At 46.3% G+C, this 13,768-nt stretch overlaps 1 protein-coding gene and 1 long non-coding RNA gene across 6 annotated transcripts in view; one reads left to right on the top strand and one right to left on the bottom strand.

Annotated features, from left to right (window-relative positions):
* Positions 1–13,768, top strand: part of MAN2B2 (mannosidase alpha class 2B member 2) — a 64,950-nt gene that overhangs the window by 13,893 nt on the left and 37,289 nt on the right. For all 5 annotated transcript variants that reach the window (XM_054030517.1, XM_054030514.1, XM_054030513.1 and 2 more), the window contains 2 exons: positions 2,520–2,625; positions 11,773–11,945. In XM_054030517.1, the coding sequence (XP_053886492.1) occupies positions 2,520–2,625; positions 11,773–11,945 (279 nt within the window). The remainder of the gene's footprint in view (positions 1–2,519; positions 2,626–11,772; positions 11,946–13,768) is intronic.
* LOC128838380 (uncharacterized) lies at positions 4,953–7,136 on the bottom strand. The gene is made up of 2 exons (XR_008445170.1): positions 6,113–7,136; positions 4,953–5,275 (listed from the first exon to the last, which is right to left on the bottom strand). It is a non-coding gene; the product is annotated as an uncharacterized LOC128838380 (long non-coding RNA).

The raw sequence follows: 13,768 nt of genomic DNA, 5'->3' as shown, positions 1-13,768 counted from the left end.
GATCACCTCTTTTATATCTATCCGTGGGCTTTTGTCACTTGCCTTCTTTGAATGTAGTTTGAAGCCCTCCTCCCTAGGTTGGTGAGTCAGTGTCCAAAGATGCCCTTTCCCTTCTGGGTCATATGGACCCCATCTCTTCCAGGAAGGAGGACTGCTGGGAACAGCTTCCTATGATCAAGGAAACTAGAGCCTTCCTGTCAACACCATCTGTTCAGCCATGCATTCATCTCCAGGATGTGCGTATCCCTGTCTGGGCTCTTACACTCAACCAGAAGAATGGACAAGGATACCACCTGTGCCCCCAACTCCTTCACCTTCGCTCCCAGAGCCATGTATTCACTTCTGATCTGCTTAGGGTCATCAGAGCCCATGTGGATGAGAAGCATAGAATAGTAGTCAGGGGGACGGAGGAGCCTCGGCAACCTTTCCGTAATGTCTCAGATGTGGGCTCCAGCCAGGCAGCACACCATGTCAGGTTGGCAGATGGATGCCTCCGTCCCCCTCAGAAAGGAGGCCCAACCACTTCCCCCCCGACACGCGCGCACACACACACACACACACACACACACACACACACACACACACACACACACACACACACACACACCACCTCCTGTTAGGTTTGGTGGTCATAAATCTCCTAGCCTGGGGGGAAGGTGACTCCTCCTCAGACATTGGGGTCTGCTCCTCTCCTTGTGATGCCAGTACAGCATACTGTTTTTTTATGTCAATGGATGAGGGAGCTGGAGTTGTGGGTGGAGCACTGTCTGCTGCCTTAGGTGGCCAGCAGCCAGTCTCCTCCCCACGGAGCAGCCGCTTGTCCTTTCTTTTCTGGTGCCTCTGTAGTTGGCTAGCATCCCCCATGTCTCCCTATGCATCCTGTTGATGATGTCTTCATGCTCCCAGGTGCTACACAGATTAGCCACCTCCCCCTGCAGCTGTCTTACCTGCTTCCTGAGGGCCTCCAACAGCAAACATCTCTCACACTGGGTAGTTTCTCCAGCCTGGCTTTCGTCAGTATACATGCAGTCCACATTCCCAGCAAGTCAAGTACAGGACCCTGGGCAGAAGCCTCCAGGGTCAGGATGCCCTACCACAGGATGCTCCCACAAGTGCAGGCAGAGAAAGAGCTAGCAGTGGCATCAATAAACATGATATACTGGGGAAGAATCAACACGACTTTTGTGAATGAAAATCATGCCTCACCAATCTATTGGAATTCTATTAGAATTCTCTGAGGGGGTTAACAAGCATGCAGGCAAGGGGGATCCTGTGGGTATAGTGTACCTGGACTTTCAGAAAGCAAAGTAAGCAGTCATGGATCATAGGGAAGGTCCTCTCCTGGATCACTAACTGGTTAAAAGATAGTCCTACACATTGTTTCCTAAAATGCTCAGTTTTCATGGTGGAGAGAAGTAAATTGTGATGTCCCCCAATGATCTGTACTGGGACCAGTGCTGTTCAGCATATTCATAAACGATCTGGAAAAAGGGGAAAACAGGTGATAAAGTTTGCAGATGATGCAAAATTACCAAAGATAGTTAAGTCCAGAGCAGTATGAGAAGAATTACAAAGGGTTCTCACAAAATTGGGTGACTGGGCAACAAAATGACAGATGAAATTGAGTGTTGATAAATGCAAAGTAATGCGCATTGGAAAATGTAATCCCAACTATTAATACAAAATGATCAGGTCTAAATTAGCTGTTATCACTCAAGAAAGAGATCTTGGGGTTTTGTAGATAGTTCTCTGAAAACATCCGCTCAATGTTCAGTTGCAGGCGAAAAGCTAACAAAATGTTAGAAAACATTAGGAAAGGGATAGATAATCAGACAGAAAATATTACAATGCCACTATACAAATCCATGGTACGCCCACACCTTGAATACTGCATGCAGTTTAGGTTGCCCCAGATCAAAAAAGATATGTTAGAATTGGAAAGGGTACAGAGAAGGTCTACAAAAATGATTAGAGGTATGGAACAGCTTCCATTTGAAAAGTGATTAGAACGACTGGTACTGTTCAGCTTAGAAAAGAGACAAATAAGGGGGGATATGATAGAGGTCTATAAAATCATAAATAGTGTGAAGAAAGTTAATAAGGAAGTGTTATTTACCCCTCACATAACACAAGAACTAGGAGTCACCCAATGAAATTAGTAGGCAGCAAGTTTAAAACAAACCTAAGGAAGTACTTCTTCACACAATGCACAGTCAATCTGTAGAACTCATTAGTAAGGGATGTTGTGAAGGCCAAAGGTATAACTGGGTTCAAAAAAGAATTAGATAAGCTCATGGAGGATAGGTCCATTAATGGCTGTTATCCAAGATGGTCTGAAACAATTTTAATTCTCCATTTATATCGCCACCATCCTGTACGCTCTGGCTGCAAGGTAGATCCACATTTGACAAATGTCACAATTAGATAACATAAGTCCCGGACTGTATTTATAGCCTCGGTGGTAAAAATAGAAATTGTAATTGTATCATCATTTGCCTTCTGTATATTCTGTATCGTAGGTACATCAGTTACTTCAAGAAGGGCGACTAGAATTCATAATTGGAGGTCAGGTGATGCATGATGAAGCTGTGACACACATCAATGACCAAATTTTACAGTTAACAGGCATGTTTCTTTGGTGTTTAACTCTTAGTTTTTGTTATTATATGTTTTTTTTTTCTGAATTCATTTTTATTTCCTAGATATTTAAGAACTGACTTAAGTTTTTCTGTAAAAAGTAATATCTGCTGTATAGTGCAAACTTACCATAAGGTTCTTTGCTTAAAAAAATACAAAAAACCCCAACCAACAAACTGTAGTATACAGGAAAATCATTGTAAATTGGCTTGTAATTTAATTGCTCACCATTATATACTCTTTTAAATCATGGACAGTTTTACTGATCACAAAATCCTTGGTTCTTCTTCGAGAGATGTCCCTGTGGGTGCTCCACTACAGGTGTTGGTGCGTCCCTGCGCCTTCGCCCGGAGATTTTTGCAGCAGTACTCATAGCGGCCACGCATGCTCAGAATCTGCCCCCCCCGCTGTGACTCTAGGGTAATAGAACGCATGCGTGGCCGGTCTCCTCAGTTCCTTCTCAACCGTCCCCGGCCTGAGACGGAGCTCAGCAGACTCATTAGAGAATCCTTCACTATTGCCTTAATTATCCTTTAGAAACCATTTTTTTCTGTCAGTTTTCTCTGTTAAAATAGTTACTTACCCAGTTTATCTTAATTTTTTTTTTTTTTTTTTTTTTTTATTTTCCTGTCAGCCGCGGCTATGCCGGGCTCCACCGGTTTCAAGCGCTGTGCTATTTGTAAGGAAGCTATCCCGTCATCGGACGGGCACTCAAAGTGTATAAAATGTTTGGGGGAAGCTCACATTCCCCAAAAATGTGCCCACTGCTGTAAACTCAGCTCCAGGGCACGGAAAGATAGGGAGCTTAAACTCAAACTGCTCCTGCTTCAAAAATCTATCGGGTCAGTTTCAGACCCAGGCATTGAAGCCGGCTCCGCTACCCGACACAGCCCCCCCCCCTCAAAAAAGCTCAAGAAGTCTACGAAAAAGGGGCACCTTTCCTCACCGAGCAAGACTATGAGGCATAAAGTTTCTCCAGGCAGATCAACGATCTCTCTGCCTGTGATTCCTCGCCTCAGCAATTTTCACGAGCCAGGCTCCTCCGGAACAGCGCAAAAGCCGCCTGAGGCTTCAGCGCCGCCGAGAAGCTCCGGTGCCGAGGCATCAGGCTTCCAGTTGCCTGCCTCAGGGACGGCACCGTTCGGCACCGCGAATGAGACGGTGCCGACATTCTACAGCACGCCTCACCCGAGGCAGCCCGACATTTCTCGCCCGGCACCGACCGCGGCACCGACGCCTGCGGGGCATTCTGACACACAGATCACAGCCAGAAGCCCCGATCGCAGGAATGCTCTTGTGCAGCAGCCTCTGTCGGCTCAGCTTTCATCTCCCGCAGGAGCTGCTTTCACTCATTTTACCCAGACAGCTGATCTGCTAGTATCACCTACCTTGCAGTCTCCGCTCATGAATGCATATTCTGTTTCGATGCCTGAGTCAGGATCTGAGCAGTTTTCCTCCAGTGAGGAGGAAGCAGATCCACAGGGAGTTTTTTCCCCATATCATGACTCCCAGCCCCGGACCCAGAGCAATAAGGGCTATGGAAATACTACCTCATCCCACTCTCAGGACCCTGCCCCTTGGGGGATGAACCCCTGGATGGCACCACCTATGCCCTACCCGCCACCATGGCAATACTGGACACCATGGACCTCATACCCTCGGGAACACATGCCCCGTGGCCATTCGACCAGGCGCAACACTGATCCAGTGCCGTCTCCTAATGCATATGCTAGTGACACGAGACGCCTGGCAACACAGCCACGTTCCCAGGATAAACCTAGCCCTTCTCCTGGTCCAACAGATCCGGAGTTAGCACCGGAGGAAGCATTACTTCCCCTTCCTCCCACTCCCTCTGATGAATATACAAAATTCCAGGACCTCTTTAAGAGAGTTGCTAGTGACCTGAACATTAACTTGGAAGTGGTTCCCGAACAACAGCATGAGCTAACGAACATCCTACAGCCCCCTTCTTCCTCCAGAGTGGCACTTCCAATTAACGCAGCCCTTTTAGAACCCGCTAAGTCCATCTGGCAGACTCCAGCGGCAAGCCTACCTATCTGCAAGCAAGCGGACAAGAAGTATTTTATTTCTCCAAAGGACTCTGAATTCCTTTTTACCCACCCAGCACCAAACTCATTGGTAGTGGACGCTGCGAACCAGAGGGCCAGACAACAGTATTCTCGTTCTGCCCCACCTAACAAGGATAGCAAACGACTGGACCTGTTTGGTCGCAAGGTCTATGCATCCTCCACCCTCCAATTTCGCATAGCTAATTATACTGCAGTCCTGGCAAAATACGACCATAAAAACTATAATAAGTTAATGGACTTTATTGATGACATTCCAGAACAAAGAAAACAACAGTTCAGAGCTATAGTTTCTGAGGGCCAAGCCATTTCACGCACCGCTCTCCAAGCAGCCCTCGATGTAGCCAACACAGCGGCAAGATCTACCGCTACAGCGATAGTCATGCGACGGGGCTCATGGCTCTCCTCTTCCTTTTTTCCTCGCGAAGTTCAGAACACAACTGAAGATCTTCCCTTCGACGGTGACAAACTCTTTGCTGCTAACACGAATGAAGTGCTTCATTCAATGAAAGACTCCAGAACAACCCTCCGGTCTTTAGGTCTCCAGACACCTACGGCAAGAAGACGACAATATCGATACCAACCATACCACCGGCCACGTTATCCCGCATTTACACAACCTTCCCATAGACCGCAGGAACAGCAACAGCCGCAACGTCCACGACCAAGATTCCAGCGACGTCGCCCAAACTCTACAGGGGCGCCTCAACCCCCACCAGCTAATAGACAGATTTGAAAACTTGGTCGAGGGTTTAGAAAGCAATGCCCTCACTTCAGCCGGCACACCAATCTTTGGACACCGCCTACGACCTTTTTTCCAACAATGGAGGAAGATTACCTCCGACAAGTGGGTCTTAGAGGTAGTTACAATTGGATACGTCATCCCCTTCCTCTCCTTACCTCCCACCCACCCACCCTCCCCGTCCCTCTTCAGGGACCCTTCTCACGAGCAGCTACTCCTCCAAGAGGTGCAACATCTCCTTCATCTGGGAGCAGTAGAAATCGTGCCAGAGCGACACAGAGGGAAGGGTTTTTACTCCCATGATTTCTTAACGGAGAAGAAAAATGGGGGATGGCGACCAATCCTCGATCTCAGGCGGCTCAACAGATTCATCAAAAAGCAAAAGTTCAAGATGGTGACCCTCAATACCATAATCCCAGCGCTGGAGCAGGGCGACTGGTTTTCTGCCCTCGACCTACAAGATGCCTATTTCCACGTCACTATACATCCGGCCCACAGACGTTTCCTCCGATTTACCCTTGGTTCCACACATTTCCAATACAGGGTACTCCCCTTCGGACTATCTACAGCCCCCCGTGCTTTTTCCAAACTTCTAGCTGTAGTCACTGCTCACCTCAGGAGACAAGGGGTAATAATATTTCCGTACCTCGACGATTGCCTCCTCAAAGCTTCAACATTCGACGAGGCGCTCCGGTTCACACGACTCAGTCGAGTGCTTTCTTTCTCTCGGCCTACAAATAAACAGAGACAAATCCACATTACGCCCCACCCAGCACCTTCAGTTCATAGGCGCAGACCTCGACTCTCGGACCGGGCTAGCATCGCTCCCACCCGATCGCTACAATTCCATAAAACAACTGACCACAACTATTCGCAACAGCCCTCAGGTAACTGCCCGAGACTGCCTGCAACTACTAGGTCACATGGCCTCGTGCACTTTTGTCGTCCAGAATGCACGCCTACACATGAGGTGCTTCCAAGCGTGGCTGGCAACGGTTTACAAACCGAATATGCATTCTTTAAACAAGACTCTCTCCCTGCCTACTCCAGTCAAAGACTCGCTACGTTGGTGGACCGTCCACTCCAACCTTTGTTCTGGAGTCCCGTTTCTTCAACAGGCTCCATCACGCATTCTGACCACCGATGCATCTATGACAGGGTGGGGTGCACATATGTCTCATCACACAGTACAGGGACTATGGTCACCAACCGAGACCTCCCTGCACATAAATGTACTAGAACTTCGAGCCATTCGCAACGCGTGCCGTCACTTCCTGCCACTAATCAAACATCATCACGTACGCATAATGACGGACAACATTGCTTGCATGTTTTACGTAAACAGGCAGGGCGGAGCTCGTTCCCATTCGCTGTGCACAGAGGCTATGAAGCTCTGGAATTGGTGCATTGTGAACAACATCCGGGTATCAGCTGCTTATCTTCCCGGAATCATGAACACCACAGCGGACGAACTGAGCAGACGCTTCCCATGGGACCACGAGTGGGAGATAGACGAGAAAACCATTCACAACGTATTCAGCATCTGGGGTTACCCAACAATAGACCTCTTTGCAACTGCAAAGAACAAGAAATGTCTCAATTTCTGCTCCAGAGCAGGACTGGGCAAACATTCCCTGGGGGACGCATTCATGATCTCATGGCACCGAAACCTATTCTATTCGTTTCCCCCGATACCAGTTCTCAACAGGGTTCTGATAAAAATACGAACGGATCGAGCCAAGGTGATCCTCATTGCCCCATCGTGGCCCAGACAACCATGGTTTCCCTTCCTCACCAGAATGTCAATCCAACCACCAGTCTCCCTGCCGCTTATTCCGAACCTTCTATCTCAGCAGCACGGTCGTTTTCTCCACCCCAACCTGTCCATGCTTCACCTCAAGGCCTGGTTCCTACGTGGTTCTCCCAACGCGAATTAGATTGCTCCGATCAAGTTCAGGAGGTGCTCCTACATAGCAGAACGCAAGCTACTCGCAAGACCTATCTTCAAAAGTGGAAACGATTCACACATTGGTGTTCTGCCAAACATCTTTCTCCTACCTCGGTACCTCTTCCGTTTATATTGGACTATCTCTTGGGCCTTAAGCGATCCGGCCTTTCTTTCAGCTCCATCAGGGTCCATTTAGCTGCTATTACGACTTTCCACGACAAAATTGATGATACGTCTGTCTTTGCTCACGCTACTACGAAGCGTTTCCTCAAGGGCCTACAAACCTTATATCCAGACATTAAACAACCGACCACCCCCTGGGACCTTCATCTGGTACTGTCTGCCCTAACTCAGCAACCCTTCGAACCCCTAGCCACGTGCTCCCTTTTACACCTCTCCATGAAAACAGCGTTTCTAGTGGCAATTACTTCTGCCAGACGGGCAGGAGAAATAGCAGCTCTCATGGCTCATCCACCATATACGATATTTTTTAAAGACAAGGTTACCCTCAGATTGCATCCCAAATTTCTTCCAAAGGTTCACTCATCATTCCATATTAATGAACCCATACACCTCCCGACTTTTTTCCCGAAACCACATGCAAACTCCTTTGAAGCCTCAATGCATACACTAGATGTTCGCAGAGCCTTGTCATTCTATTTGGATAGAACCAAACCCTTTAGAACCTCCTCTAGACTTTTTGTCTCTGTTGCAGAGCGCTCCAAGGGCATGCCTATTTCTACCCAGAGACTCTCGAACTGGATCTCCCAGTGTATCCGACTGTGCTATCAGATGAAAGGGGTTGCACCTCCAGATGGCATTAGAACACACTCCACTAGATCTCTGGCTGCCTCCATCGCGTTCTTACGCAAAGTCCCCTTGGCTGACATTTGTAAAGCAGCCACCTGGTCATCTGACCATACTTTTGTTAAACACTATGCCCTTATTCAAGGCCCTTTATCTGACATACGCTTGGGCAGGGCGGTACTCTCGACGGCGTTCCTACCAGATCCGAAGTCCCTACCTCCTTAAGATACACTGCTTTTAAGTCACCTGTAGTGGAGCACCCACAGGGACATCTCTCGAAGAAGAAGAGGAGGTTACTCACCCTGTGCAGTAACTGACGTTCTTCGAGATGAGTGTCCCTGTGGGTGCTCCACTACCCACCCTCCTCCCCTCTACTTCGGAGTTGGGGGGCCTCCGTGGTAGAGAAGGAACTGAGGAGACCGGCCACGCATGCGTTCTATTACCCTAGAGTCACAGCGGGGGGGGCAGATTCTGAGCATGCGTGGCCGCTATGAGTACTGCTGCAAAAATCTCCGGGCGAAGGCGCAGGGACGCACCAACACCTGTAGTGGAGCACCCACAGGGACACTCATCTCGAAGAACGTCAGTTACTGCACAGGGTGAGTAACCTCCTCTTCCCAAGAACAGCCCTGAGATAAAGATGTGTATTTGAAATTTATTAAAAAAATACATATAAGATAAGTTCCTGGACTTCCTTGCTGTAATCTGCTTACACCTCCAGCATAACAGACAGTAAAATTTCACTCAATAGTTCCTGCATCAGGTTTGTGTTGAACTACAGCACATCTTTCAGAAAGATATCTGAGCTTAATTAAAAAACTTCAAGTGGTTAAGAATCCACTATTTACAGCTATTAATTAACCTCACTCTTCACAACTTGCAACTTATTTTCAGTTCAAGTTTTCTAGCTTCAAATTCCTGCCATTGGATCTTTTTATGCCTTTGTCTGCTAGGCTAAAAGGTTCCTCTAATATCTAGGATTGACTCTATTGTTGTTAACGTGCAGGAAAGGTGTACAAATCCTGCTCCCTTTGTACTGCAAAGGCCCAAAATAACTCAGGGGAAGGGAAGTGTTGTGGTTTTTCAGTCGGGACCAGGCAAGAGACCTGAGATGGAATTATTCCAGTTAACTGTGGTGTCTGATTGGCACCTCTGCTCACTTCAGAGCAGTGTTCTGTGGCAACATAAAGGGGAATATGTGGAGAGGGCCAGAGGAGCAGCTTCGTAATGGCTGGTGGGTCTGACTGCACAGAACCACTGGCCAGAATCCCACACATCAGTATTTACAAGGAACACAAGAACAGCAGCTGCTGTTGCATCCTAGTGGGGTAACTCTGCTCCATGAGCAAGTGGAGGAGTGAGAATAAAGATTCCTTTTCCTCTGACTCCTTTGGGGATCCTTTGGGCAAAGTTAGTTAACTTGGGCTGGGGGCACAGACTAGTGTTTGTCCCAAAATAAACACTAATTTTGGACAAAAAGATCCTCTTGCTAGATATTCAGTCAACATTTCTTTGGGGTGGGGGAGGGTTAAAAAGTTTCTAAAATCCATATTTTATTCTGTGCATAGGTGTATGCATATAATTTTTTTTAAAAGGGAAATGCAGATTTGGTAGCTATTTTAACGGGAGCAAATGAAACTAATAGATTTTGATTTCTAAAAAAGCTTAGCCTCACATGTTCCCCTCCTAGATCCTCAGTATTGCCTGTTCAGTCTTTGCCCATGTGACTAAACCTGAATCACACATGCATTCCTGTGTTGTTGTCTGCTGAGTTTGTCTTGGAATTAGATAGTGTTTGGGCTCTTGGAGCCTGTGTTTCAAATTCTCTCCTGTCTGTATAGTTAACTGGATCACAACAACCTTGTTCACACTATACACACTATTCCCTTAGGTAACATACATTAAAGAGAAAATATTAGGGCTTGTCTACACCACGCAGCTTTTAGTGACAAGGCTGTATTGACAGAACCTTGTCGCTAAAAGTCAGCGTCTGTAAATGCTCTTTTTTGGTACTTTGTCAGCACTTCTGCCGACAAAATACTTCCAGCCCCGCGAGCAGCGTTAGCCCTGCTGACAAAGCCGTGTTCACACTGCCACTTGCGTTGGCAAAACTTTTGTCTTTCACGGGGAGGCTTTTTTAAGTACCTGTGAAAGACAAAAGTTTTGTCGACAACTTCGCAGTGTAGACAAGCCCTAAGAGACTATGCTCTGAAATGTGTTTCAGTCAGAGAATTAAAAGGAAAGCCTTTACTAACACTGTTTACATGGCAAGAATCATAAGGCTTAGGAGAGATGAAATAAAAAAAATGTCCTCAAATTTCATAATTAAATTAGCCATGATCTGAAAGCCCAGAATAAGATTCTATCCACAATAAAACAGAAATGATTATGGGCACTGGAATGGGTTACCTAGGGAGATGGGTTACCTAGGGTTACCTAGGAAGGTGGTGGAATCTCCTTCCTTAGAGGTTTTTAAGGTCAGGCTTGACAAAGCCCTGGCTGGGATGATTTAGTTGGGAATTGGCCCTGCTTTAAGCAGGGGATTGGACTAGATGACCTCCTGAGGTCCCTTCCAACCCTGATATTCTATGAGTCTATGGTTATATCTTCAAATATTTCTAAAAGCATTTCCAAACTTAGAAACAATAAAATGACAATCTTGCATTTCTATAGCACTTATGATCCCAAGCACTGTACTGTTGTTTTTACACTCAGTTCTTGGCTATTTTTGTACTCCGTTTAAAGGGTTGTACTCAGTTTGAATTTAGTCCATAATTTAGCTTTTGTGTTTTAATAAATGGAAAGGAAAATACTAAACCTAAAACAAATAGAAATGACTATGGGTTTTCTTAATTTATTTAATTCCAGTGGAAATAATTTGGGTATTTTTATTTGTGTTGGGGGATGCAGGGGAGACAATGTGTGGATCCAAAACCAGCTGTGATTTATTTTCTCATTGATCTGTGGCTGAAATTTCATGAGAACAGCTTTCATAATTTCAGCAGAGTCTACCTCAAACTCAGCTTGTCATCTTGATTTGGATATTGATATGAGATTTAGCCTAAATAAAATAAATAAATAAATGGAGATAGGTATATCTCATAGAACTGGAAGGGACCCCCGAAAGGTCATTGAGTCCAGCCCCCTGCCTTCACTAGCAGGACCAAGTACTGATTTTGCCCCAGATCCCTAAGTGGCCCCCTCAAGGATTGAGCTCACAACCCTGGGGTTAGCAGGCCAATGCTCAAACCACTGAGCTAGCCCTCCCCCTAAATTTAATCTGGCTCACACCACTGTCTCCCGGGCCTATATCTGATCATCATCTCTTTTCATTAACTCTTTACTGAAGTTATACTTGGGATAGCAAAGCAAATATCACCAGTATGCACCTTGCTGCTGTGAATTTTTTGGCTTTGTTAAATTCCTCAAACCTTCAGGTGTATTTGAAAATAAAAATAAATCTTCACTGTGCTTGGCTGTAGTACCACATGCCAATTCAACTTTTAAGATGAACAAATGTGTTACTAATAAAAACAAATTTTACTTTACAGAGGGTCATGGATTTTTGTATGAAACCTTTGGGATGAGGCCTCGATTTTCATGGCATGTAGATCCCTTTGGAGCTTCTGCTACTACACCTACCCTTTTTGCTCTGGCTGGATTTAATGCCCACCTTATCTCTCGCATTGACTACGATCTGAAGGACGACATGCAGAAAACCAAGGTAAAGCTACACAAGAGAATGGAGCCAATGTTTGGCATGCAAGCTACCTTTTGCAGCCTTTTCCTGATGTACGTAAACTCTGACTTCAAGAGAAGCATGTCTCCGAGCTAAGCAAGACAAAAGTGTAGATTTTTCTCATGTGAAGAAAATACATTGTTTGTGAGACTGTTTGTGAAACAATATTTGTCAGACTCTGCTCTGTTGATAACTTCGTCATGACCCCTTGTCAAAGACAAAGGAATCGATTCTAATCTTAAAAACATACACAATAAATAGTGGGCAATAGGGCAAGTCATAGGAGAACAGTCTCCTTGAGATTGCAACAGTGGTCTTAAATACATAACAAGCAAGATAATGCTGTTAAACATAGATGGCTTCAAGTCAAGAAATCTTTCTTTTGCTCCCTTTATTTAGACTCTCTATCATTAAGTGAATACTGATACAAAGAATTGTTTTTAAACCCAGTGAGATGTATTTATGCTTGTAAAATTATTGGATACTTATTATGGACAAAAGTTGTGATAAAATGTGGGTGGGAACTGAGTAGATATTATCTCAGAATTAAGCCCTTCTGTTCCAGTTCTGATCTTGAGCAAAATCTTCTAGATATAACAAATCTGTTTTTTTATTATGATGGGCCATAGTCTACTCTCAGCTATACATGATGAATCCTGTGACGGGTTGGATTACAGAAACCCCCTTGGGACTGCCAACTGATGTGCTGAGACTACTTTTGAGCCCGTTTTCCCTGTCAGTTTGGGACTTCAGAACCCTGCCTTGTTTCAGCCAGACACGTTAGCCTCCTGCCAACACAGACCCAGGTCTGAACTACGTCCCACAAAAGCTGCAGGCTTAACTGAAAACAGCTTAAGAAGTGTTCCTGTTTCCAACACTCAGATGCTCAGCTCCTAGTGGGGTCCAAACCCTAAATAAATCTGTTTTACCCTGTACAGTAACTCCTCACTTAAAGTCGTCCCAGTTAACATTGTTTCGTTGTTACGTTGCTCATCTATTAGGGAACATGCTCGTTTAAAGTTGTGCAATGCTCCCTTCTAACGTTGTTTGGCAGCCTCCTGCTTTGTCCACTGCTTGCAGGAAGAGCAGCCTGTTGCAGTTAGTTGGTGCGGGCTTGGAACCAGGGTGGACCGGCAGCCCCCCTATCAGATCTCCTTATCAGCTCCCCGCTCCCTTAAGTTCCCTGTGCAGAAGCTGCCCAGTAGGCTAGCAATTGCAGCTGTCCCTCACCCCCACTGCCATGTGCTGCTCCTGCCCTCTGCCTTGGAGCTGCTCCCCGAGCCTCCTCCTAGCTGTGCGGGGGGGGGGGGGGGGGAATAATGGGATGGGGCTAGACAGTATTTGGTCCTGCCATGCAGGCAGGGGACTGGACTCGATGACCTCTCGAGGTCCCTTCCAGTCCTATAATCTATGAATCTAATGTCAGGGTGTCCCCCTCCCCCCTGCTCCTACACCCCACTTACCCCTTCTCCATATAGAGCAGGGTGGGGACAGAGACGGACAGAGCCTGGGGCAGCAGCTGCTGTCTCAACTTCCTGATCCACTTAAAAAGACAATGCACTTAAGAGTGGGTCAGCTTACTTAAAGAGGCAGTGTGCATTTCTCTCTCTCTCTCTCTCTCTCTCTCACACACACTGTGTGTCTGTCTCTGTCTGCTCTGCTGTCTCCCCTCCCCTCCATTCCTGCTGGCTTGTAGAGTGAGAGGCTACATTAACAACACTGTGTTAACCCTTGAGGGCTCAGCTGAATGCTAGTTCATCATTTAGCACAGGGGTTCTCAAACTGGGGGTCGGGACCCTTCAGGGGGT

This window comes from Malaclemys terrapin, chromosome 5 (assembly GCF_027887155.1).
Source record: "Malaclemys terrapin pileata isolate rMalTer1 chromosome 5, rMalTer1.hap1, whole genome shotgun sequence".
Taxonomy (NCBI): domain Eukaryota; kingdom Metazoa; phylum Chordata; order Testudines; family Emydidae; genus Malaclemys; species Malaclemys terrapin.
This window is presented reverse-complemented; position numbering and strand designations above follow the sequence as displayed.